This window comes from Alosa pseudoharengus, unplaced genomic scaffold, assembly GCF_046254945.1.
Source record: "Alosa pseudoharengus isolate Yale_2024_CS ecotype anadromous, Long Island Sound unplaced genomic scaffold, YU_APseudo_1.1 YU_APseudo_1.1_scf_15, whole genome shotgun sequence".
NCBI lineage: Eukaryota > Metazoa > Chordata > Actinopteri > Clupeiformes > Clupeidae > Alosa > Alosa pseudoharengus.
The window spans coordinates 465,155-485,163 of NW_027468620.1; the positions used below are offsets into that span (position 1 = coordinate 465,155).

The following is a 20,009-nucleotide window of genomic DNA, read 5'->3' on the forward strand; positions in this document are numbered from 1 at the left end:
CCAATACACCATCAAATAGAACACTGTAAATGCTAGTTTAAACGCTTAACTTTTCAGGTAGCCGATAGGCTAATCATTAGCCTTTCAGACATTAGAATGTCATTATAATGCTGCTAACATTAGCCTACATGCTGCAACACCGGTATGAAATATATTATGTTTTAGTGACCTTGCTGTTTCTATGAACATGAATTGTTGTTTATAGGAAACATCAACTTAGTCGAGGCATAAAAAGCCCTGTATATCCTCATTAAGTACTTAAACCTTATTGTATGAATAATTTTGTCAATTTTTGTAATTTTGTGTGTTTGGAGATAATTAATTTTCTAAAAGTTGAAAGGTCAAAAGTGACCGGAGTTGAAGAAACACCGTTATGCCATGCGCCAGGGTGCAAGATGGGGCCCATAGAATGTTTTGAAAATATCTAAATGTCTAAAAAGGTATTAAATTTAACTTACTGAAACCTGCAAGAACCCTGTCTGTTATCTTTCAGATGTTACCACATACTGTAAAAAGTGTGGGGTCTGTGGGAACTTCTTCAGATATCAGGAATGGACTGAGGGGCTTCATAACTTTGACGATCATATGATTCTCTCTATTCATCTATGCCTTTTGTTACGGCAATCAGTGCAGGTTACTTTTATTCTTTCTTCCTGTAATGAAACCATGCCAGGTTAATGTGGTATCAGTTTTAGGAACGCAATAACCCACTTAAGTCTGTGAGTTATGTTGATTTTACCATGGCTAAGGGGGTGTAACTGCACTCAGCTCCGCTCGGTGCCTGATGACCCCTTAGCTGTGGTAAAACGAGCATAACTCACAGCCTCTCATGTGTTATTGGTTCTGTTACAGAATCACACAGCAGTTGGCAGGCAGCTGGACATTTTGGAGCAAACCAACAAACAAAAATATGGCAGCCATGATGCAATTTTGCATGGTTATCTCCATTTTGAGGCCCTGTCAGCACATGACTACAATTTCTCATGTGTCAACTGTGGAGACCACCCAGCTGTAGTGATTATGGATTTGCACAAGAAGGGTGTGTTCAGTATGCCAGGTTAGTATTGATGATCAGATCTTCCTTGACAGACACAATTTTGTGTCCTTTCTGAATATGTCCTCATGAATATATTTTCAGTGAGTGATGTTGCGGATCCACCACCTGACTATGATGGTCGTGTTGACCTAGAGGAATTCTGGCGGTCTGTATCTGAGGAAATAGTGTGTCGCGGGTTTTTAAAAAGTAAGTGTTGACTGTGTGGTCAGCCATGCACTCTTAACTGTAAGCTCGTCAATGAATGTTTTCTGAAATGTATCTGTTATTTAGTGAGGAGACACTTTTTAATTATGTCACAGGCAACAGTAACAACCCATTTCGTGTTGTACCATCTTATGCGAAATGGGCTCCGTGGATTGGTGTTAGTAACTTGTCGCAAAGCTGTAAAGACTGCCTTCATTCACAATGTAAAATGCTTGCTCTGTCTATATGGTTCAGGTGGAAGATTTGCGCAAACTTGTGAAGGACTGTGGCATGGATAGCAAGGGCTCCAAAATGGACCTTCTTCTCTGTCTGAGGGAGGAGATGCAAACGAGGAGCACCTATGACAAGGTCTTTGAAAAAGTCTGGGGAGCATCTGGTAAGTTTAAAAACAATACTTCCATTTTTTCAGTGAGACGGCAACACACAATGCTTTGGCCATTAAATAGCCTAGTTGCGGAAATTACCTTAAACAAACAAACAAACAATGAGACGGCATAACAGGTTTGGAAGCTGTGGAAGGTTGAAAGTTATTCCAATATTTCACTGTCGATCTGTGTGTGCTTCTAAAAAAAAGTCGGTTTCTTTGTCATGTCACTGACATGTCCATTTCCTTTCAAAGGTGGTTGGGCGGTCATCATGTGTCCCTGTGGAGTGGTGAATTCCGTGAAATACAACCTTAGGGCTGAAAGCCCGCGTGACTATGCCGACATGTTGTTGTCGTTCAAACATTTCCCTAATGTTGTTATTTATGATTTTGCAAGAGGACTGGTATCCCACACCAACCTACGGGAGCCTGTTGAGTTGCCCTTCAGGCCAAATGAAGGGAGACTAGCACCTACCACACAGGAGAATATTACAATGGCCAAGACGGGGGATCTGAAGGTGGAGCTGCCATGGCTACAAAGCAGAAAGGACCCTCCTGATGCTGATGGTCATCCTTCCACTGGCTCTGCTGAGCACTATGCTTTATATGACACCTTTCACCAGTTTAACACAAAAGATGACAGAGATGACCTTCGACTCATCAGACTGGTTCCTGAGCTTTGTGGGTGGCTGAACTCTCAGGTTGCAGAGCAATTGTTCTCTGGAATGCGAAAAAATAACTACTTTTTGAACTTACTTTCACCAGCAAGCCACATATTTCTCATGCGCAACATTCTTCATCACCATAATGAACACCTGAATAAACGAGCAATGGAGGAGTTGAAGAAGGTCTCTAATGAAGATATCATTTTGGACTTGAATGGAAAAGCTGTTTTAGGTATTTATCTTGCCCACATTTCATATTTGAATGCCATTTGATGAACAAAAGAGATTTGATGTCATTCTTTATTTGCAGCTACAAACAAGCAGAAAGATATGTACAAAATCCATCCTCCCAGACGATCACTGGAAGGTAAAATTATTGCTTGTATAACTTCTGTTGGCTTCTAAATTCTCAGGAATGATATGTGATTTCTATGTTAGGTGTAACGAACAATGAGGTTTTTTTTTTTAGCAGATCTATGTCATGGGTTAATTTCTCTGGTTGATAATTGCTTACAAATCCCCTCCACCAATAGGCACAACACAGTGTGGACCTCATTGTGAAGACCTAACCAGCCCTGAGGGAATATCAGCGTGCCGTGCCAGTTGGACATTCGAGTATCATCCATCTCAAAAAGCGTTGGTTAGTTGTGTTAAATGCAATTTAGACCGCATTTCAGTGAAGGTTTGCTTGCTCAACTACATAATTTCTTATGCTTTTAAATTTGTAGTTGGACTATGTCCTTGACCAAGAAAAAACAGGAGCTGAGCTTATTATTCGCACAGAAAAGGTTAAGTATGCCTGTGAGTATCTTTTTTCACATCTTAGACAAATCTTTACTTTAGTCTTTACTTTAAGTGTGGCATTATGGCCCATATAGGCAAGTTTTAGATTTGCATGATTTGCATTATTATATATTTGTTTGGCGGAATGAGATTTAAACATTCAGACCACATTGTACATTTGGATATATGACTTATGAGAGTAATGTTGGGTGGCGGAATGGTTGCGGAACCACACGTGATCCGCTATATCTTTTCTTATATCTTCAAACAGAATGACATTCGCACAAAAGAATTCATTATAATTCCAATTTGGACACCAGGACATTACCAGCTATGTGTAAGTTACAGTTCTCAGTTCTTTGTTCTAAAAGCTAATAGAAATTTCAGTAATCTCATATGAATATAAAACGGATTGTTGCATCTCTTGAGAACTTTAACATTATGAAATGTTTATTGCTTAAGTTGTAGTGTTCATTCAACTCTCTAACTGCATATCTGCATGTTACGGATATACTGCATGTCTCCATTAGGTGTTGAAGCCTGTCCTTTGGGAGATTCTTTTACTTGATTCTAGGTGTTTTGAGACACCGCATGGCTTTGATCAGAGATATACCGCTCTGTTGAGGTTACAATAATGGAATTATGTTCTGTTCAAGGTAGGGGTGGGAATTGAGAGCCCGGAATAGAGTAGAATCAAGAATCAAATGCTTCAATTCACTGGAATCGTATCCCTCTGACATAATCAATTCGTAATTATAAGCTAGTCATCTAGTAGAATTTATAAAAAATTGGACTGATGACGTTGATAAAATCCTATCAATTCCCACCCCTAGTTCTAGGATGGTCACGTTCATATGACCATTCTTATAGACGTTACAGTGTTTTGTTCAGTTCCTTTATTTCTGGGGTGTCAAACTAATTTTTAGCACGGCCACATGTGAATCATTCAAACTGATTTCAAGCAGGCCACAGAGCTGCAATTGTTGTTCAAGCAATTAAGTCTAAGTAAGTAAGTATAAGTATATATACTTTTGATCCCGTGAGGGAAATTTGGTCTCTGCATTTATCCCAATCCGTGAATAAGTGAAACACACTGCACACAGTGAACACACAGTCAGGTGAAGCACACACACTAATCCCGGCGCAGTGAGCTGCCTGCAACAACAGCGGCGCTCGGGGAGCAGTGAGGGGTTAGGTGCCTTGCTCAAGGGAACTTCAGCCGTGGCCTACCGGGGCAACCCTCCGGTTACAAGTCCGAAGTGCTAACCAGTAGGCCACGGCTGCCCCTATTTGGGATCATATGCCAGCCCTTAGGAGGTGGTGGTGTATCATGCTGATGGAAAACTTCACACTGGACAAGTACTTATTTAACATTAGGGCATTTACAGATTCTCACATGATTCAACCTTTTAATAGCAGGATTCATACTTCAAGTCATTGCATTTCTGATAATTTTTGCATTTTCCACTCTTACCTCCCTCCACTACCTCATTTAGCCACGGCAAGCTTTTTTCACACTGGACCAATGAAGCAATGGATCTCCTAAAAGGTCATCGGCAGCCTGTGATGCGTCTGAGGAAGCGCAAATTTGAGGAGATGGAGGTAATAGGTTTGCCTTTCATAGAATGCCTGGTCATAAGTATAAAAGCAAAATCACTGTTATGGAGAAGCAATATTTAGTATGAAAGGTGGTGGTGTGGCCACCCGGTAAATGTTATATTAAATGCAAAATGGTCACAAATGAATGACAATGAAAAAATTACATGTGAAGGCTTTCTCATAACTATCCTCCTGTTAGTGAAATTGTTCTTGTCTGGTTTCTATCAGTAATATTTATTTTAATTAATTGTTTTTTATCATGCAGAATATTGAAGACATACCGGAAGCGAGAAATTGGGTAACGCAGAATATCGAACACACACAGGAAGCGAGAAATTGGGTAACTCAGAATATTGAAGACATGCAAGAAGCGAGAAATTGGGTAACGCAGCTGAAGAAACAGAACCTCTTCAAAGGTGAAGTCCATGTGCCACGCTTCCTTGCCATGGAAGACAGCGAGGCTGTACAGGCGCTCGAGAATTTTGTTGTTAATGGTGACACCTTCATTACTGATGAAAAGCATGAAGTTATGGATCCTTTCATCTTTAACTTTGAGTATGTTGAGGACGTGAAATTGTTTTTTGAAGTATGAATATTAAAGTCAATTATGGCTTGCTTAACCGTGTTTAACCGGCCATTGTGGCTTGTTTTGGCTCTGTGTGTATTGTTTTGTTTTTTTTAATTGGAAGTACGAATATTAAAAGTCAATTGTGGCTTGCTTAACCGTGTTTAACCGGCCATTGTGGCTTGTTTTGGCTATGTGTTTAATTTCTATGAAATGTCTTCAATAAAATTCTTTGAATTAATCTGCTGTCTTTTTGTTGTCACAAAGTGGATATGTAGCCTTATGTAGGCCTAATGGTCCCTGAAAATGCACTTAAAAGTCTGATGGGAATTATCCCAAGGATGAAAAGTCTTAGGGCACATAGGCAGCCTGTCCAACACCTGGAATAATCTTTTCCCAAAATAGCATTAGAGATATAATTTCCTGACGTTCCATGTCTGGAATAGACTTCATTAAAATGCTGATGGTATTCTTGAAATTCCATAAACCCGTGGGAACCCTGATTTACTTTGAGGTCGGCTACGACAGCGGGTCTAGCAGCTCCGATGCAGCCTAGGCCTACTTCTAGTTATCTTCGTGCATGGTTATTTTCATGAATGGACATTTCACCCTCTCAGTTTTCAAAAATAACATTGTGCACAAACTCACGGTTTTCAGAGAAGTTTCCCCGTGTATATATGCCGTCAAGAGCATGCCAAACCTGTCGGTGGCAGTGTAAGGAAAAGCTCAATCCCACGTTAGCCAATCAGAATCCCGAATTTAGCAACAAATCACTTCCTATTTCTCTTTGTTTGCAAGTGCAAACAGGCCAAAAGCGTTTGCACAAACAAACGTAAAAATGAGTATCACCTTAATAGCACCATAGGGATGAACGGGACCGGTAGCAACATTTTGTTATGGATCCTTTGAGAAACAGCCCGCATGTTTAGTTTTTTTTTTTTTTAAACACTAAAAACTACAAACTTCCGGTATAGCCATTCCCTCAAGTAAAGGAACGAAAGGCAACTTTGATACGTTTGTAACCTACTTCATTTGTGATGGAGGATATAAGAGGTAAACTGCACAAATTCTGACATTTAAGCAATAGTAGGCCTATTTGTTTTTTTTGTGTTTGTGTTGTGAAACACCGATTCGCGTTGAAGTAGGCAGAGTCGGTTGATGACGTCACGCAGTGGGCGTGTCTGGTAGTCGTTGACGTGCAACGTAATGGGCGTGTCTTGTAGTGGGCGTGTCTTGTAGTATTGCAGGACGCAGACAGATACTATTGGACCTAACTGTAACTTTGACTAGGCTAGGCTAGTTCAGTGTAACAATGTTTCATCTGTGTCGCCACCTGACGTTACATCTAACAGTAGCCTAGGCTACAGCTAACGTTTTCTTCATTTATTTATTGTGCCGTACCAAACTGTTCAGTTTCAAATGTGTTTGTATTATAGAACTCAATGATGGAGATACGATGCCTGCCCTCTCTGCTCCTGCCATCATGACACAAAGTATCTGCGAGGGACCAACCCTGTCCCCGAAATCAGTCTGTTCAGATCCAATCAGCCCCTCAAACAGCAAGAGGAATAAGAGAGACTTAACTGAATATCATTTTGAAGTATTGAAATTGGAGAAAGAGAAAAATATGATTCAAATTAAAAATGCAATATTGCAGAGAGAAGTGCTTGTTTTACAGAAGGAAGTACTGCAGCTTCAAAAAGATACACTCAAGACAGGTTTACAACCAGTGGAGATGCTTTTCAATGAAGTGTAGGCCTACTGTAGGCCTATGTATATCAATTGAGAATGTGTTGTTTTATTTATTTATCTGACCTGTTTAAAATAATTAAATATTTTTATTGATTGAACAGTTCTAATTACTCTGTGAATTTCAATATACTACACTTCTGTTCTTATATTAATTGCAGTGAAATGAAGGCAACCATATCAGAGCATATTTTTAAGGTGAAAAAAAAAACATGTAACTCTCTCTTTAGACTTCGTAGACAGATTCCTGTCTTTAATCAATGGTCAGTTATAAATGAAAACAATAGATGTCTGCATATCAGCCAGCAGGTGGTTAGGTGGCTGGGCTGCAAATGTTTGTAAGAGGCAGGTAGGCTGCATAGGTGGCTACATGAGTGCTGAATCCCATGACCTAAACAAAAAGAACACACAAGAACATAAAGTTAACACTGTACTACTATTGCATTAAACTGCTTGAATATGCACATGATTATTATGACCGCCGCTAGCGAAGCTAGCGAAGCGGTCATATAGGGATTGTCAAAGTTGTTTTTTTTTTTTTTTTTTTTTTCGTCATCTACTTCCTGAATTTTTGGTCAACGATACCCGGGACACCGAACCACCGGGGCACATGAAATTTGGTGGGTATGTAGCCCCACTGGACTTTTACGGAAAAATTTCGTTTCGTCCCCGGGGTCCACTCCCCCCCCGTGCTGGGCCCCCCGAACCGCAAAAAAAGCAGTTTTTCCTAAATAACTACCTGAACCGTGGCACCGAGGATGAAGAATCTTTTATGGTATGTTGGTCTCAAGGGCCCACATCAATCTGGCCCATAATCACTCATTTGTGATTTGCACCCCCCCCCCCCCCGGTAAAAAATGAAAATGCAATATTATTCTGCTTTAATCGTCCCTATCTTCAGTTAAGATGTTCAGAACTGCACCAAATGTTATGTGTATGATTGACCTGGCATTCTCTGGGGGTATGCCAAGTTTCGTAGAATTTCATCCATGGGGGGGTCTTTAAAAAAATAGATAATGGGTGTGTTCCAAACGGGCAAAGTTGCTGCCTTTTAAGATATCTAACTGGGGAGCAAGGCAGCAAGTGTGGTTCGAAACCGAAAAAACAAATTCTGCTGCCTTTTAAGATATCTTAGAATTCCCAAATAACGGTCATTTTTGAAGGCAGCATCGATGCACACTTCATGCTCCCTCCTACCCATAATCCCTTGCGGCAACGTCTGAAACAGCTGTGAAAGGTAAACAAACATGGCGGATGACATCGGTAATGGCTGCTGAATCTGTTTAAAATGTCATTTGTGTGACCTTATTTTGCTTAGATTTGTAGAAAAGAGATAAAAAAAAAAAACTTACTATCTGATTATGCCATTGTTGTAACCATTAATAGCGTCTGGTCTGATATATCTGCCGGCCGTAAAACTAATTTATACCGTTAGCCTGCTAGCTTACGTAAGCTAATTTAGTTTAACGTCATACCGTAGTGTTAACCAAAGATTCTAGAGTGCTATGCTCATTTTTAAAAGATGCATTTAATCCAAAGTCATGTCTAGTTAGACAGCTCTCTATGTAGGGAGGGAGGCAGTAGGCAGCTGTCTCCCGTTTCGAACACACCCTATGTGTACATTTAGTGACTGTACACTCATTGGCCTGTAGATGGCGGTGCACACATATACACATGCACACACACACAGGCACCCACATACTATCGGTATTAGAACGGCCGATACATAATTACAAATTCAGTAGGATTAAAAGAAAGCCAAAATAAATATTCATCATCATCATCATGGCTGCATTTCCAGTATTGGCGATAAGTAGTCGTTTGTCCACTAGATGGCGCATCGTTGCAGTGAGACGTAATTTTGTTGGAAGTTAAACGTGGGTTGGAATAACAATGGCCGCTTCCTACAAGGACTATCCACCTTATTCCGCGCGCATACATGGAGGGCGCTAGCTTTGCCCACATTGTCTCCGAACTTCCGTTTGAGCAGTAGCATCCATTGCGATACATTGAGATAGCAGAGCTCTATCGAGATGACTGGCATCATATGTTATGGGTCATCCATAAGTTAGGAACGTTTATTTAGGATTTTGGTGACTTAAGACATTTCTGTTATACACCTTTCCTATCTGAAGTTAGGAAAACACTGACTTTGGAGCGGCTGTTCTGTAATGACTTTCTAAACTAGTTACCATAGTTACCAAACAGATAAGGATTTGCGAGTTTCTCCATACGATACAGCGGCCACTGCCGCATATCGTCTACCCACTCCGTAGGGGTGAATAGCCTTGGGTAGCGAAGTACAATATTACAATCTGACCTCCTGATGGCATTTGTCGTTTTCCTCCCAAGTTAGCCTCTCTATCCTCTTCTGCTGTGTTATCCATAGACAGTAAAAGAAATGGACGAACAGACTCCGTCGTTTTCAATGGGAGGGCACTGAGTCAAATAGAACGATTTTTCCCCCCAGTACTGCGCAGACTCACACTTAACTTCGTGACGTTAGCCATCGAACTGAATCTTGTAACTCATATGATAGATACACAGAAATTCTTCTCACACTTCCTTCGCCTTCAAAGTCATCAAAGTTAAACATTTATTTATGTATTATCATCCTCACCAAGTCGAGTTAATGTTGAAGCTACCACACATGATCATCTTCAAAAACAGTCATGCTAAAACAAAACAAAGTTATAGCCTTGAAGCTAATCTTCTTTCCACTTTTCCGACCTACGGTCAATCCATCGAAAACCTCTGAAATGATTAGTGCCCTTTTTAAAAAAAATTAGGTTTACTTTTTTATTATTATTAGGTTCCCTCTGTGTAATGCTTTACCTTAACATACGGTCGTGTATGCTAGGTTTTGCTTATGAGTTACCGTCAGACAGTAAGGTGGACTGAGCTTCTTATCCAAACAATACGGTTATCTCCCTACGGCGCGAAAGAGAGATTACGTCAAAGCTAGCTTCCCTCCAACCGAACAAGCTAACCGTTCTTCTTACGGGTAACCAACGTTACGGACGAGGTAGTGGAGTCTGTTTTGCCTTTGTAGTGTTTATGTGGATTACACAGAAGCTACAATATCGGCACAGGATATATGTTATATGAAGTTATGGTATTTCAAAAAAATCCTACAATGAATGGACTTCTATGGGAGTTAGCAGAGAGGTGGTCCCTCCAGCCTACGTCGATTCTTCTACTTCCGGGAATTCGCCTGCCCCCTTGGTGTTATCCCATGTGTTATCCCAATGAAGCTAACTAGGCGCTAGCCGTAGCTAGCCGACCGGAAGTTTAAAGACAATAGGGGAGTTCGACTTGCGGCAGATCTGTGCAGATCTGACTTGATGTGATGCATGCTGGGTTGAACACAATGCATACTGGGATGGACGCAATGCATACTGGTTAGAAATTCTGTCCGACTTCTGTCAGCCGGGGAGGGACTTACCACCGTGACACCATGTCACATGGCCTTAAAATATCGCGGGAGTCTTAGCCTGCAGACAGATCTTGCAGTTGCCATCCACGAGCTGCACGAGCTGAAACACGCCCTCATGACGTCAGTTCAAAGACGTGATAGGGCCATTTGGGAGGAATGTCCTAATGACGATTATGACTAGAGGCTCATGCTGCTTCCTTATGTTGGAATATGCGAAAATAAACAGAAATCGAAGGGATACCTTCTTATACGTGATTTCTGCAACAATGGTAGGCTAGCCTACTGAAAACGTTTGGATATTCTGTTATTTTCTGCTGTTGGCTAAATAGATAGACACACATATAGGGAAAACACTTGATATTGAATTTATGTGCTACAATGCAGGCCTGTTAACTGTATGACAACAGTGGTTTATTTAAACTACATCATAAGAATTTATTTCGTCAGTCATCATGCTCATTTTAATGAGTAAGAATGAAAGTTCTGCTGTGTTTATTGCAAACAACATTCCGCGATATCTCCCGCGATGTCTCCCGCGAGTCACGTCAGGCAGACTGTAGCCTTTCTGTCCGGGATGAGCTGCCCTCTGTTGTAGCTCCTCCCGGCTAGCCTCTGAAGATCACGTTTACGTAGTAAGCCAGACCAAGTCAGACTCAGCCAAAGTCAAACAAGCCTAATGTGGAATTTAAAAAAATGGGCGGGGCTGAATAAGGTGAATAGTTTACCGCAGAGAACGTCTAATAAGGATAGGATGATGTTCACATGAAATGTAATTCCCATTTCTTCTTGAAGCCGAAATAAATCTGAGGATGTTTATCGGACATGCTTGGTTTTTACTGCAGGTACGTTAATCTTATAATATCAATAAGGACCTAGGCAATGTTACCGTTAGCGTTGGTTGAGTGATGGAGGCCAATTTGATTGATTGCATTTGTAGAAAACTATAAATGCGGTTATACCAAGCAAATTGATAGCAGCACTGTAACGTTAATTGTATCTTTCGACTGTCATTTGTTGCACGTGCTACAAAAATCATTCTGTGCAATGGAAGATTTACCAACGTTACACCGGTCTGATACAGTTTTGCCTATACATGCGTGAGACTGAGACGCCTGTTTATTTTGTTTGAAGTGCGTGCAGGGTGTGAGAGGGGAATCGATGTGCTTTGATTCCAGCTTGGTAGTTGTAGTCTGTGAAATTAAAAAGCACGTGTGTGAAGTATCCAAACAATGACACCTTCATTTCATTATGGCTGCTTTAGCAACACACCATAAGCTACTGTGTAGGCTAGTGGGTCCCATTTAGAGGTGGCTACTTCATTCGCGCTTTCCTTGACTCATGGAGCTGCGTGAATTTTATTACAACTTTTCGCCACGATATGGCAATTTAAGTCCGCTTGATACTGTAAGGCGTAAGCCATTGGTTTCCAAAGGAGATTTTATTTGTGTCGCCAGCAGTGGCGGACCGTCAGGGCCTTCAAAGCCTTCTCTGAAGGCCTAACTATTTTCAAACGAATGAAAAATAATAGTGTCTTTAATAACATTGTACTTTAGCATTTATTATTTGCTTCTGCTTCTCCTTCCCCGATCGTTCTTGACTACTGATATCCCACAGCTGTCCGATATGTGATTTGATTGGCAGATTGTGTGAACAAATAGTGAGGGGGTGCGATACATTTTTATCCAATCGCACGTCTTCTCTTGTTAAGTCCCGCATCAGGCCTTCACAAGGAATCACTGCGTTTTCGGTACCTAAGCAAGAAATCATATGTTTGGATTCGGCTTGATTGATGGCAACATCTGACTGATTAGCCAATCAAATCGACCTGTAATGGCGAGGTAGGCAGGTCTGACTGCAGTTGGGCCTGCAATGTTCCAAAAGAATACCCGGAACCGTTCATCACGAATTTTGACGCTGTCTGTTTTACGTGATGAACTTCGTGAGCAACTTCTGTCAGTCAGACAGACAAACATTCAATGGAAAAGTACATGTCACACTGACATGACTATGGTTATAGTTATGAACAGTAAATTGACCGTTTTTGTTTAAAAAATATATATTGATACGCCTTCATTAAGCAAAATAATATAGGCTAATGTAACGTTACAGTGTCAGCTGGACTAGCTGCTACATGTTAGCAAGATGCACATAACGTCAGCTAGCTCTGCACGTAGCCTGGTAACCTATGCAGGAATTGGTAAGTTTTGTTTCATGTTTATTTGATAACATAGACTTGTAGTACAGTAGTACTATAGATGCTTGTTATCTGGCCCTTTTCTATATAAAAACTGTTTTTGTGCTGCTTGCAGACTGCAGTGTCTGCTTAGTTACTCAACTCTGTATGCTAGCTTAAAGTTGTGTTGGAGTTGGCTTTGGTGAAGATGTCTGGATCGGCATCTATGTGAAAACTGTCATTTGTCTTTGGTTCCCTGCCCTGCTAGTTTAGTCTGACTTTTTATCTCTCTGAGTTTTGTGGAAATTATTGGTGAAATCAGACCATCAGACCAGGCTATCAGACATTCTAAAATAGCCAACAAGCAGTAGAAGCATTAGGGCAGTGGTTCTCAAACTTTTTCTTTCATTCCCCACTTTGATCAAGGGGGCATTCTCGAGCCCCACCTGTCCCTCATCGCTCTAAGAAAGTGGTAGGTCAAGCTTAAAATTGTCAAATTTATTGAAATAATGACAAGTTCTAAATATATCCTCTTCAACATCAGAGTTAAAATCAGCTGGTGCTGCAGATATAATATATACATAAGACACATATTTCTGTTTTCCAGCAACATATTAGGAAGCATAGGCCATTTTACAGCATTGTACAATATATTCAATGAAATAACAACATGCTGCATTAAATGGATCCATAATCCAGTCATACTGAGCACTGCTGGTTGGGAAATATTTTTGAAATAAACTTTGCAGGGATGTGATGTAGGCCTACTGTTTAATACATGGGATCACAAGAGTGATCCCAATCAGACGTTTCAGCGATTTCGCTCAGAAATCTCAAAGGCATACTGTCGCGATCGAGGCGCCTGTCCCATACTCAAGTGTTTTTGGTGAATCCAGTAATCCTATTTGCTAGGTGAGGTAGGTGCTTGTCTTTGCCTTGTAACTGGACATTTAACTCAAATGTATCGCTAAGATATATCAAATATATCGCTAAGATAGACCAGCTTCGTCAAGAAATGTTCATTAGTGAACGTGCTTGCAGATTCAAACATGCGCTCTTCCTCCAAGAAGAGGCGACTCGGAGCTCAAACGCGCGACAGCACTTTACCTCGGGAAAGCCACCTTGCCTCGCTGTGAAACAGTACAGCCTTTTGGTCAGCTACCATCTCTTCGCAAAGTGCGGAGAATAGACGCGCTTTTAAGTTGCACTGTAACGTTAACGTTAGAGCTACAACTAAATAGGAGAGCCAAAGTCTGAAGCAAGTTTGCTGATGTCAGATTAAACTACTAAATGGTTTGGACACATCATTGTAGTTGTTGGGTTGGGTTGGTTGGGTTGGGTGGCATTGCTATATGTGCGTGCGAGTCATGAACATACATTAGGCAACCGATAGCCTAAATATTTCAAAGTAGTCTGCACAAACCCATACTTGAGTACACTTGGTGTTCACTTTCAATATGACATGGACTAAATTGCACGTCTTTACTGGACAGCAGCAGGCAGCAGTTTATAATGTACTTGTGAATATAGGTGGTAAATAAATAGCCTAGCAGCCTACTTTGCTGCTGAGGGTGATCTGTTAACCAATAAGCAATCGGAGCAATAATTGTTTGTGTAATGAAGATTCTAGTGCTACAGACTCGCGTAATGAGAGAGAAAACTATTCCCCCCACCATGAAATGCTGGGAAATTGCACACATTTTAACGCTGAAATGTAAAAAAAAAAAATCTCCACCGTAACGCCCCCCTATTATTATTTTTGTCAAAAAATAGTCATCATTGAAGGCCTTACCACTGAACGCACGGTCTGCCACTGGTCGCCAGCATAGCTTATTGACAATTTATGTTGTAAATAGGCCTACCTTATAAGCCTACCTGTAGCTTAAGGAAGCTAACAGCTTTCTATTAGGATCTAGTTTGTTAGTTACAGTTTTGTCATAACTCCCTGATGCATTTTTGCATTTAGAATAGCCAGAGCGTGAACAATATCGGGTGCCTATGGACTAGGCTTGGTGAACCCAGCCTGATCTGCCCGCTATTTATTTTTTGATTTCTTATAAGATTGAGCTTGGTCTGGTGAAAGCCAGACTAGCCATGGACCTCAGTTACACAATGCAAGGGAACATGAATCAGCCTATATTTGCATATTTGCAACAATAACGGACAACAGCTCTTCAACTTTGGCCCGTTAAAATGTGTATGAACAGTCTAGCGATGCATTTCATCAAGGCCCATTTGGACATGTCAGTTATTTGCACCACTAGTAAAACAGCATTTCGTTTCAGACTACTGTTACTTAATTTGTGCATTAACAATAATGTTTCAGACTACTGTTACTTAATTTGTGCATTGACAATAAAGTATTACATGAACTAAAGATGACTAAAATCTTATGTAGAAGAAGAAACATTCACAAAAAAATCCATCCATCCATCCAAAAATGACCTTTGTTTTTGATAGCTGTTGAAAACGGCATGGAACTGACAGAGATGTTTTTGTAAATAAATAAATAAATAAATAAACAAATAAATACATAAATAACATTATGCCGATACCTTTTGCTTTTCCCAAATACAATGTAGCCTACAGGTGTAAGTGACCTTTCATCAATCCAGTTGCAATGGATGAACTGTGATGAACTGCCCTACTTGTGATTGTTTAGAGATTTTAAAGGTTTTATGCTACATCTTCTTTGGCTATTCTACAATCTATTCACCTTTTCAGCACCAGTAGGCTACTTTCTGTGCAGCCGCACACACACACTCAGGCATGCCAAACAAGCATACACAAAAGTTTCAAGAGTGGGGGATGGAGTAAAATATGGAGACAAATTGAAGTGTGCTTTATTTTCGCGGAACGGATTGTACAGGACTGAGCGGCGGTCATATTTTGTACCGCTATGCGGTACATCTAGTTTTAAGATTATATATGTTATATGAACATAGATTTATTATAAACCTGATCATACACACCTTAACTATGCAGTGAAATGGTTATCTATCAAGGTTCTTCGAACAGCATTTCCATTAGCCGTGGCATGCTCCTCTTGGCCATGTGCACGGTCCTCATGGGGATCCTCTTCAGCCTCCTCTGGCAGCTCATCTCCAACTCTGTTTCCGAAATTGTACAGCACTGCTACTGCCACAATGACTTTTAATGTCGTCTCTAGCTTTGTTCGAAGTCCATCATGTAAGAAAGGAAACCTTCGTTTCCAAACTCCAAACACTCTCTCCACAAGACCTCTTGCTTCAATGTGGCTGGCATTGTATCGTCTCTCCGCTGGTGTTTGAGGGTTTAAAAGAGGCGTCATCAAGTAGGTGCGACAGGGATATCCGTTGTCACCTACTAGGTGGCCTTGAAATGCATTTCTCTCCATTAGAGCACAGAGGTGGCTATTATCAAAGATCCTGCTGTCGTGAGTTGATCCTGGCCACCGGGCTACAATGTTGGTGATAAGGGCCTTCTCATCACACACAACCTGAACATTAATAGAGAAGTAGCCCTTTCTGTTGCGAAAAAGCTCACCATTTTCTCCACCAGGGTTTTTAATGGGGATATGAGTGCAGTCAATTGCTCCCAGCACTCCAGGAAAACCAGCTCTTCTATAAAAACCAGCTGATGTTTCTCCTGTTGGGCCAAATCTGACATACTGGTATTTTAAAGCTGCAATGGCTTCTGATACCCTTTCAACAATCCTACTCACGGTTGATTTATGCACTCCAAAAAGGTCCCCATCCACCATCTGGAAGCAACCGGTAGCATAAAACCGCAGGGCTATCAGTAGTTGGAGCAAAGGTGGTATAGCTGCATTCCGGTCACTGCCATGTTTGATTGCGTACATGATTTTTTCATTTAACCTTAGGACAGATTCCTTGTTGAAACGGTACCTCTTTGAAAATTCCTCATCATCATAAAACTCCATTGGGTTGAGACGGTCTCTAATTTTCCTTCGTGGGACTCTATTTTCTTCAAACCATCTGATATATGCAGCCATTTCAGAAATGTAAACCACCTCAGCAGTAGGTTTAAAATGAATCCCTAACTGAAATTTAAATCTGAGTTTAAAGCAGTTGAGCAACAGGGTTAAAATTAATCCAGGTTTATACGAATTTCTAAGCCAAGATTAAAAGGATGGTTTAAATGTAATCTTGATTACTTTTAAACTAGATTTAAAGTTTGGTGCAACTGGATTAATGGATAAACCTTGATTTAATCTAGGTTAAGACTTAATCCTTGTTGGTGCAACCCACCCATAATGTAAAGAATTGTACAATAAGTTGATCAGTTGCAAATTTTGTTCTTATATAAAATAAGAATATCAAACCAACACAGATCTGTCTGTTTTCATTCCAAACAACTATCAGCTTTATTTGCCAGACTCAGGGTCTGAAACAATAAACAAACAGAAGAAAGAAAGTAATAAAAAAGTAAATATTTATAATGTCAATAAATGATGAGACTATATACAAAAATGGTTTATTGCAGTATGTCAAGTCAAGTCAAGTCAGATTTATTTGTATAGCGCATTTAACATGCACAGAGTGCAACCCAAAGCGCTTCACATATAAGACATTGTCATTGACACAGACTAACAAAGACAATAGATGCCGGACGGAGCGGCGTAGTCGCCAGCGTACCCGTGACACCAAGACATACATTTAAGAAATAACAAACACAAAAGATGCCGGACGGAGCGGTGTAGTCGCCAGTGTACCCGTGACACCAAGACATACAAGAAACAAATTAATAAATAAAATAAATACAAATTAAAAATAAAATTAGTCCAATTTCCAAACGGCTGAAAATGTCCAAGGGGCAAAGATGACCCGCGTGACAACTGCGCACAGCTGTGTCTTCATGATGCAACACCAAAAGTTCTTAATAACTGACCAACCCGAATCCACTGGCAGTCTGGAGAGCACTGGAAGAACAAGACAGTCTGAAATTTGACTGTGATTTCAAAGTTGCTTGAAACGTGACAGTCTTTGGGCCACCAACTCAGATGGGTCCGGTCTTGGTACTGGTGCTACATTTGAAAGCAATCTCCTGGGACGAGGAGGAGGACGGGGCAAAGGTTCCAGACTTCTCTCCTCCCTCATCTTCAACACACCCTCCATAAGGTTGTGGCGAAATAGCTGGGAGGTGGCTTCATAAACTGGCTTGGCCACCCACTGTTGTGTGGTTTAAGTGTACATATATTTGTACTGAGGTTTACCTAAAAAAAAGAATTATGTAGGCTACCATAAATACTTTATATTTTATGTTTAATGTTTAAATACATTAACATGAGTGTCATGGTGAAATAAGAGGTGGGCAAACTACACATTTTGTGGAGTTCAAAGATGTCCTAGGTAGATAAACAATACGCTATTTCAGAAGAGATTAAATTGTGCTTTTTTGTGTTTAGCTTCCACTACAGCCTTGGATGTACTGAAATAAATATATATATATAGATATCTGAATCCAAAATCAAGCTCATAATTCTACTGATCATAGTACTGTTCTGAGCACACAGAATTTGGAGGCAAAGACCTGTCCTTACCTTCGAGTGTTGTTTTATGTTGCCTGCCAACATTCACGTTGTAATCTATGATGGCCAACTCGGTGCGGGCTCTCATGGAATCATACGTGAAGTGGAGTCTCTTTGGTGCATACTTCAAAGTCACATTGTGGAATGCTTCAAGAGATCCTGCAAAATAGGTCCAATTGAAACATATATCAATATGCGAAAGAGATGTAAATTAATTTTTTTTCAAGCATCAACTCTTTACTGGTTAGCACTTACTGGTTAGCACTTCGGACCTGTAACCGGAGGGCTGCCGGTTCGAACCCCGACCAGTAGGCACGGCTGAATTGCCCTTGAGCAAGGCACCTAACCCCTCACTGCTCCCCGAGCGCCGCTGTTGATGCAGGCAGCTCACTGCGCTGGGATTAGTGTGTGCTTCACCTCACTGTGTGTACACTGTGTGCTGTGTGTGTTTCACTAATTCACGGATTGGGATAAATGCAGAGACCAAATTTCCCTCACGGGATCAAAAGAGTATATATACTTATACTTATACCATCACTCCAATATCCACTCCAAGATACAAAAGGTGATTCAAGCCTCTCTGGAAGCCCACTGCCTCCATTGCCACAGAACTTGATGCTTCTGTAACCTAGTAACATAGAAAGAGTATAATTATAGTTATTTTACAGATGATGTACATGGTTCCAACTCCTTGACAGTAATAGTAGGCTTATATCACATGATAATGACATCCATCTATGCACAATTACCTGGACTAGTTCGAAATTAACTATTTCTTTAGATGCATCATCTTGGAAGGAATATGTTGAGTACTTGCTGCTGTAGCCTTTGGGAGAAACATAAAATAAGTGTAAAAAACACAGCAAAACTCTAAGTTTCAAAGTCAGCCAAACTCAGAGGAATAACAACAATAACAACAATAACATCTCGCATCACCACACAGTTTAAGTTTTGTTCCGGCAGTGGAAAGTTGGGATATCCGATCCTGAATTTTTTGCTGTTGTCCCTTGTATGCGTGATTAACCACAGGGATCAAGTATTTGGTCTGGATGGCGTAAAACTGTGTTTTGTTTGGTACCTGCAAGTTAATCAGTTCCGCCCACTCTTTGATGTCGTGAATGTGGCTCCCGTGAAGAATGTTGCAGCACATACCAGAAGGTTGTTGCGGGCCATCTGTCTTTGGTCTATGCACGATGACCATTCTCCAGTATGCCCTTTCAGACAGGTCCAGTGTATTCTTATCTGGCTGGCCTGAGTGGCTATTCTCTTCTCCTCAATGGCCACGCCACACTGAGAGCATGTTCTGAAAAGCTCCATCAGCTTCGCCTCGTCAACTATCCACTTTCTTCCTGCCCATCCATTGCCCCTGCCAGAGCCTGAACCAGAGCCAGATCCCGGGCTGGATGTCACTCAGGGGCACAAAATCGATGTCCGCGGGGTCCTCCAACTCTATCTCCCCAAAACTGAGGCTCATGTCTTGCACTGAAGTATCTGCAGCACCTGAAGCACCTGCAGTAACTGTCTCTACAGCTTCCTGTTGATTATATAACAGATGAATCATGTCATTGTGAAAAATATTGTAGCATTTACCACAGAGAGTAACATCACCATAGCACATTTTTATCAAAACCCTATTTGAAATGCAAAATACAACTCACTGATGGTGTGACACCACTGGCTTCCCTCAAGGGAGTCCCCGATGAGAGTGATGTTTCTATCCACGGGAAAATAAAATGTATATATAATCACTGGTGTTACAGACTTTACAGTGAAATGTGAATGTTGGCTGAAAGTCAACACAATTTGTAGCTTACCTCTGTGGCTTGCCTTGTTGCTGAACATGCACGGTACAATCCAGATGATGATGGCCTAGTTCGTGGCCTT

At 40.9% G+C, this 20,009-nt stretch overlaps 1 protein-coding gene and 1 long non-coding RNA gene across 3 annotated transcripts; both read left to right on the forward strand.

Annotated features, from left to right (window-relative positions):
* Window positions 1–396: 396 nt before the first annotated feature.
* On the forward strand, window positions 397–3,410 carry LOC143124790 (uncharacterized). Of its 2 annotated transcripts, XM_076286491.1 has the most exons (9): window positions 397–633; window positions 853–1,057; window positions 1,139–1,243; window positions 1,496–1,637; window positions 1,881–2,522; window positions 2,601–2,657; window positions 2,824–2,930; window positions 3,019–3,091; window positions 3,345–3,410. In XM_076286491.1, coding segments are annotated over exons 4-9 (987 nt in total). In that variant the 5' UTR covers window positions 397–633; window positions 853–1,057; window positions 1,139–1,243; window positions 1,496–1,531; the 3' UTR covers window positions 3,347–3,410. The 2 variants fall into 2 exon arrangements, 1 of the variants encoding a protein (XP_076142606.1); XR_012987085.1 differs by lacking the exons at window positions 2,601–2,657; window positions 2,824–2,930; window positions 3,019–3,091; window positions 3,345–3,410 and having other exon boundaries at window positions 1,881–2,351.
* Window positions 3,411–4,375: 965 nt separating this feature from the next.
* On the forward strand, window positions 4,376–5,391 carry LOC143124791 (uncharacterized). Its single transcript, XR_012987086.1, has 3 exons — window positions 4,376–4,432; window positions 4,570–4,675; window positions 4,938–5,391. It is a non-coding gene; the product is annotated as an uncharacterized LOC143124791 (long non-coding RNA).
* Window positions 5,392–20,009: the final 14,618 nt, after the last annotated feature.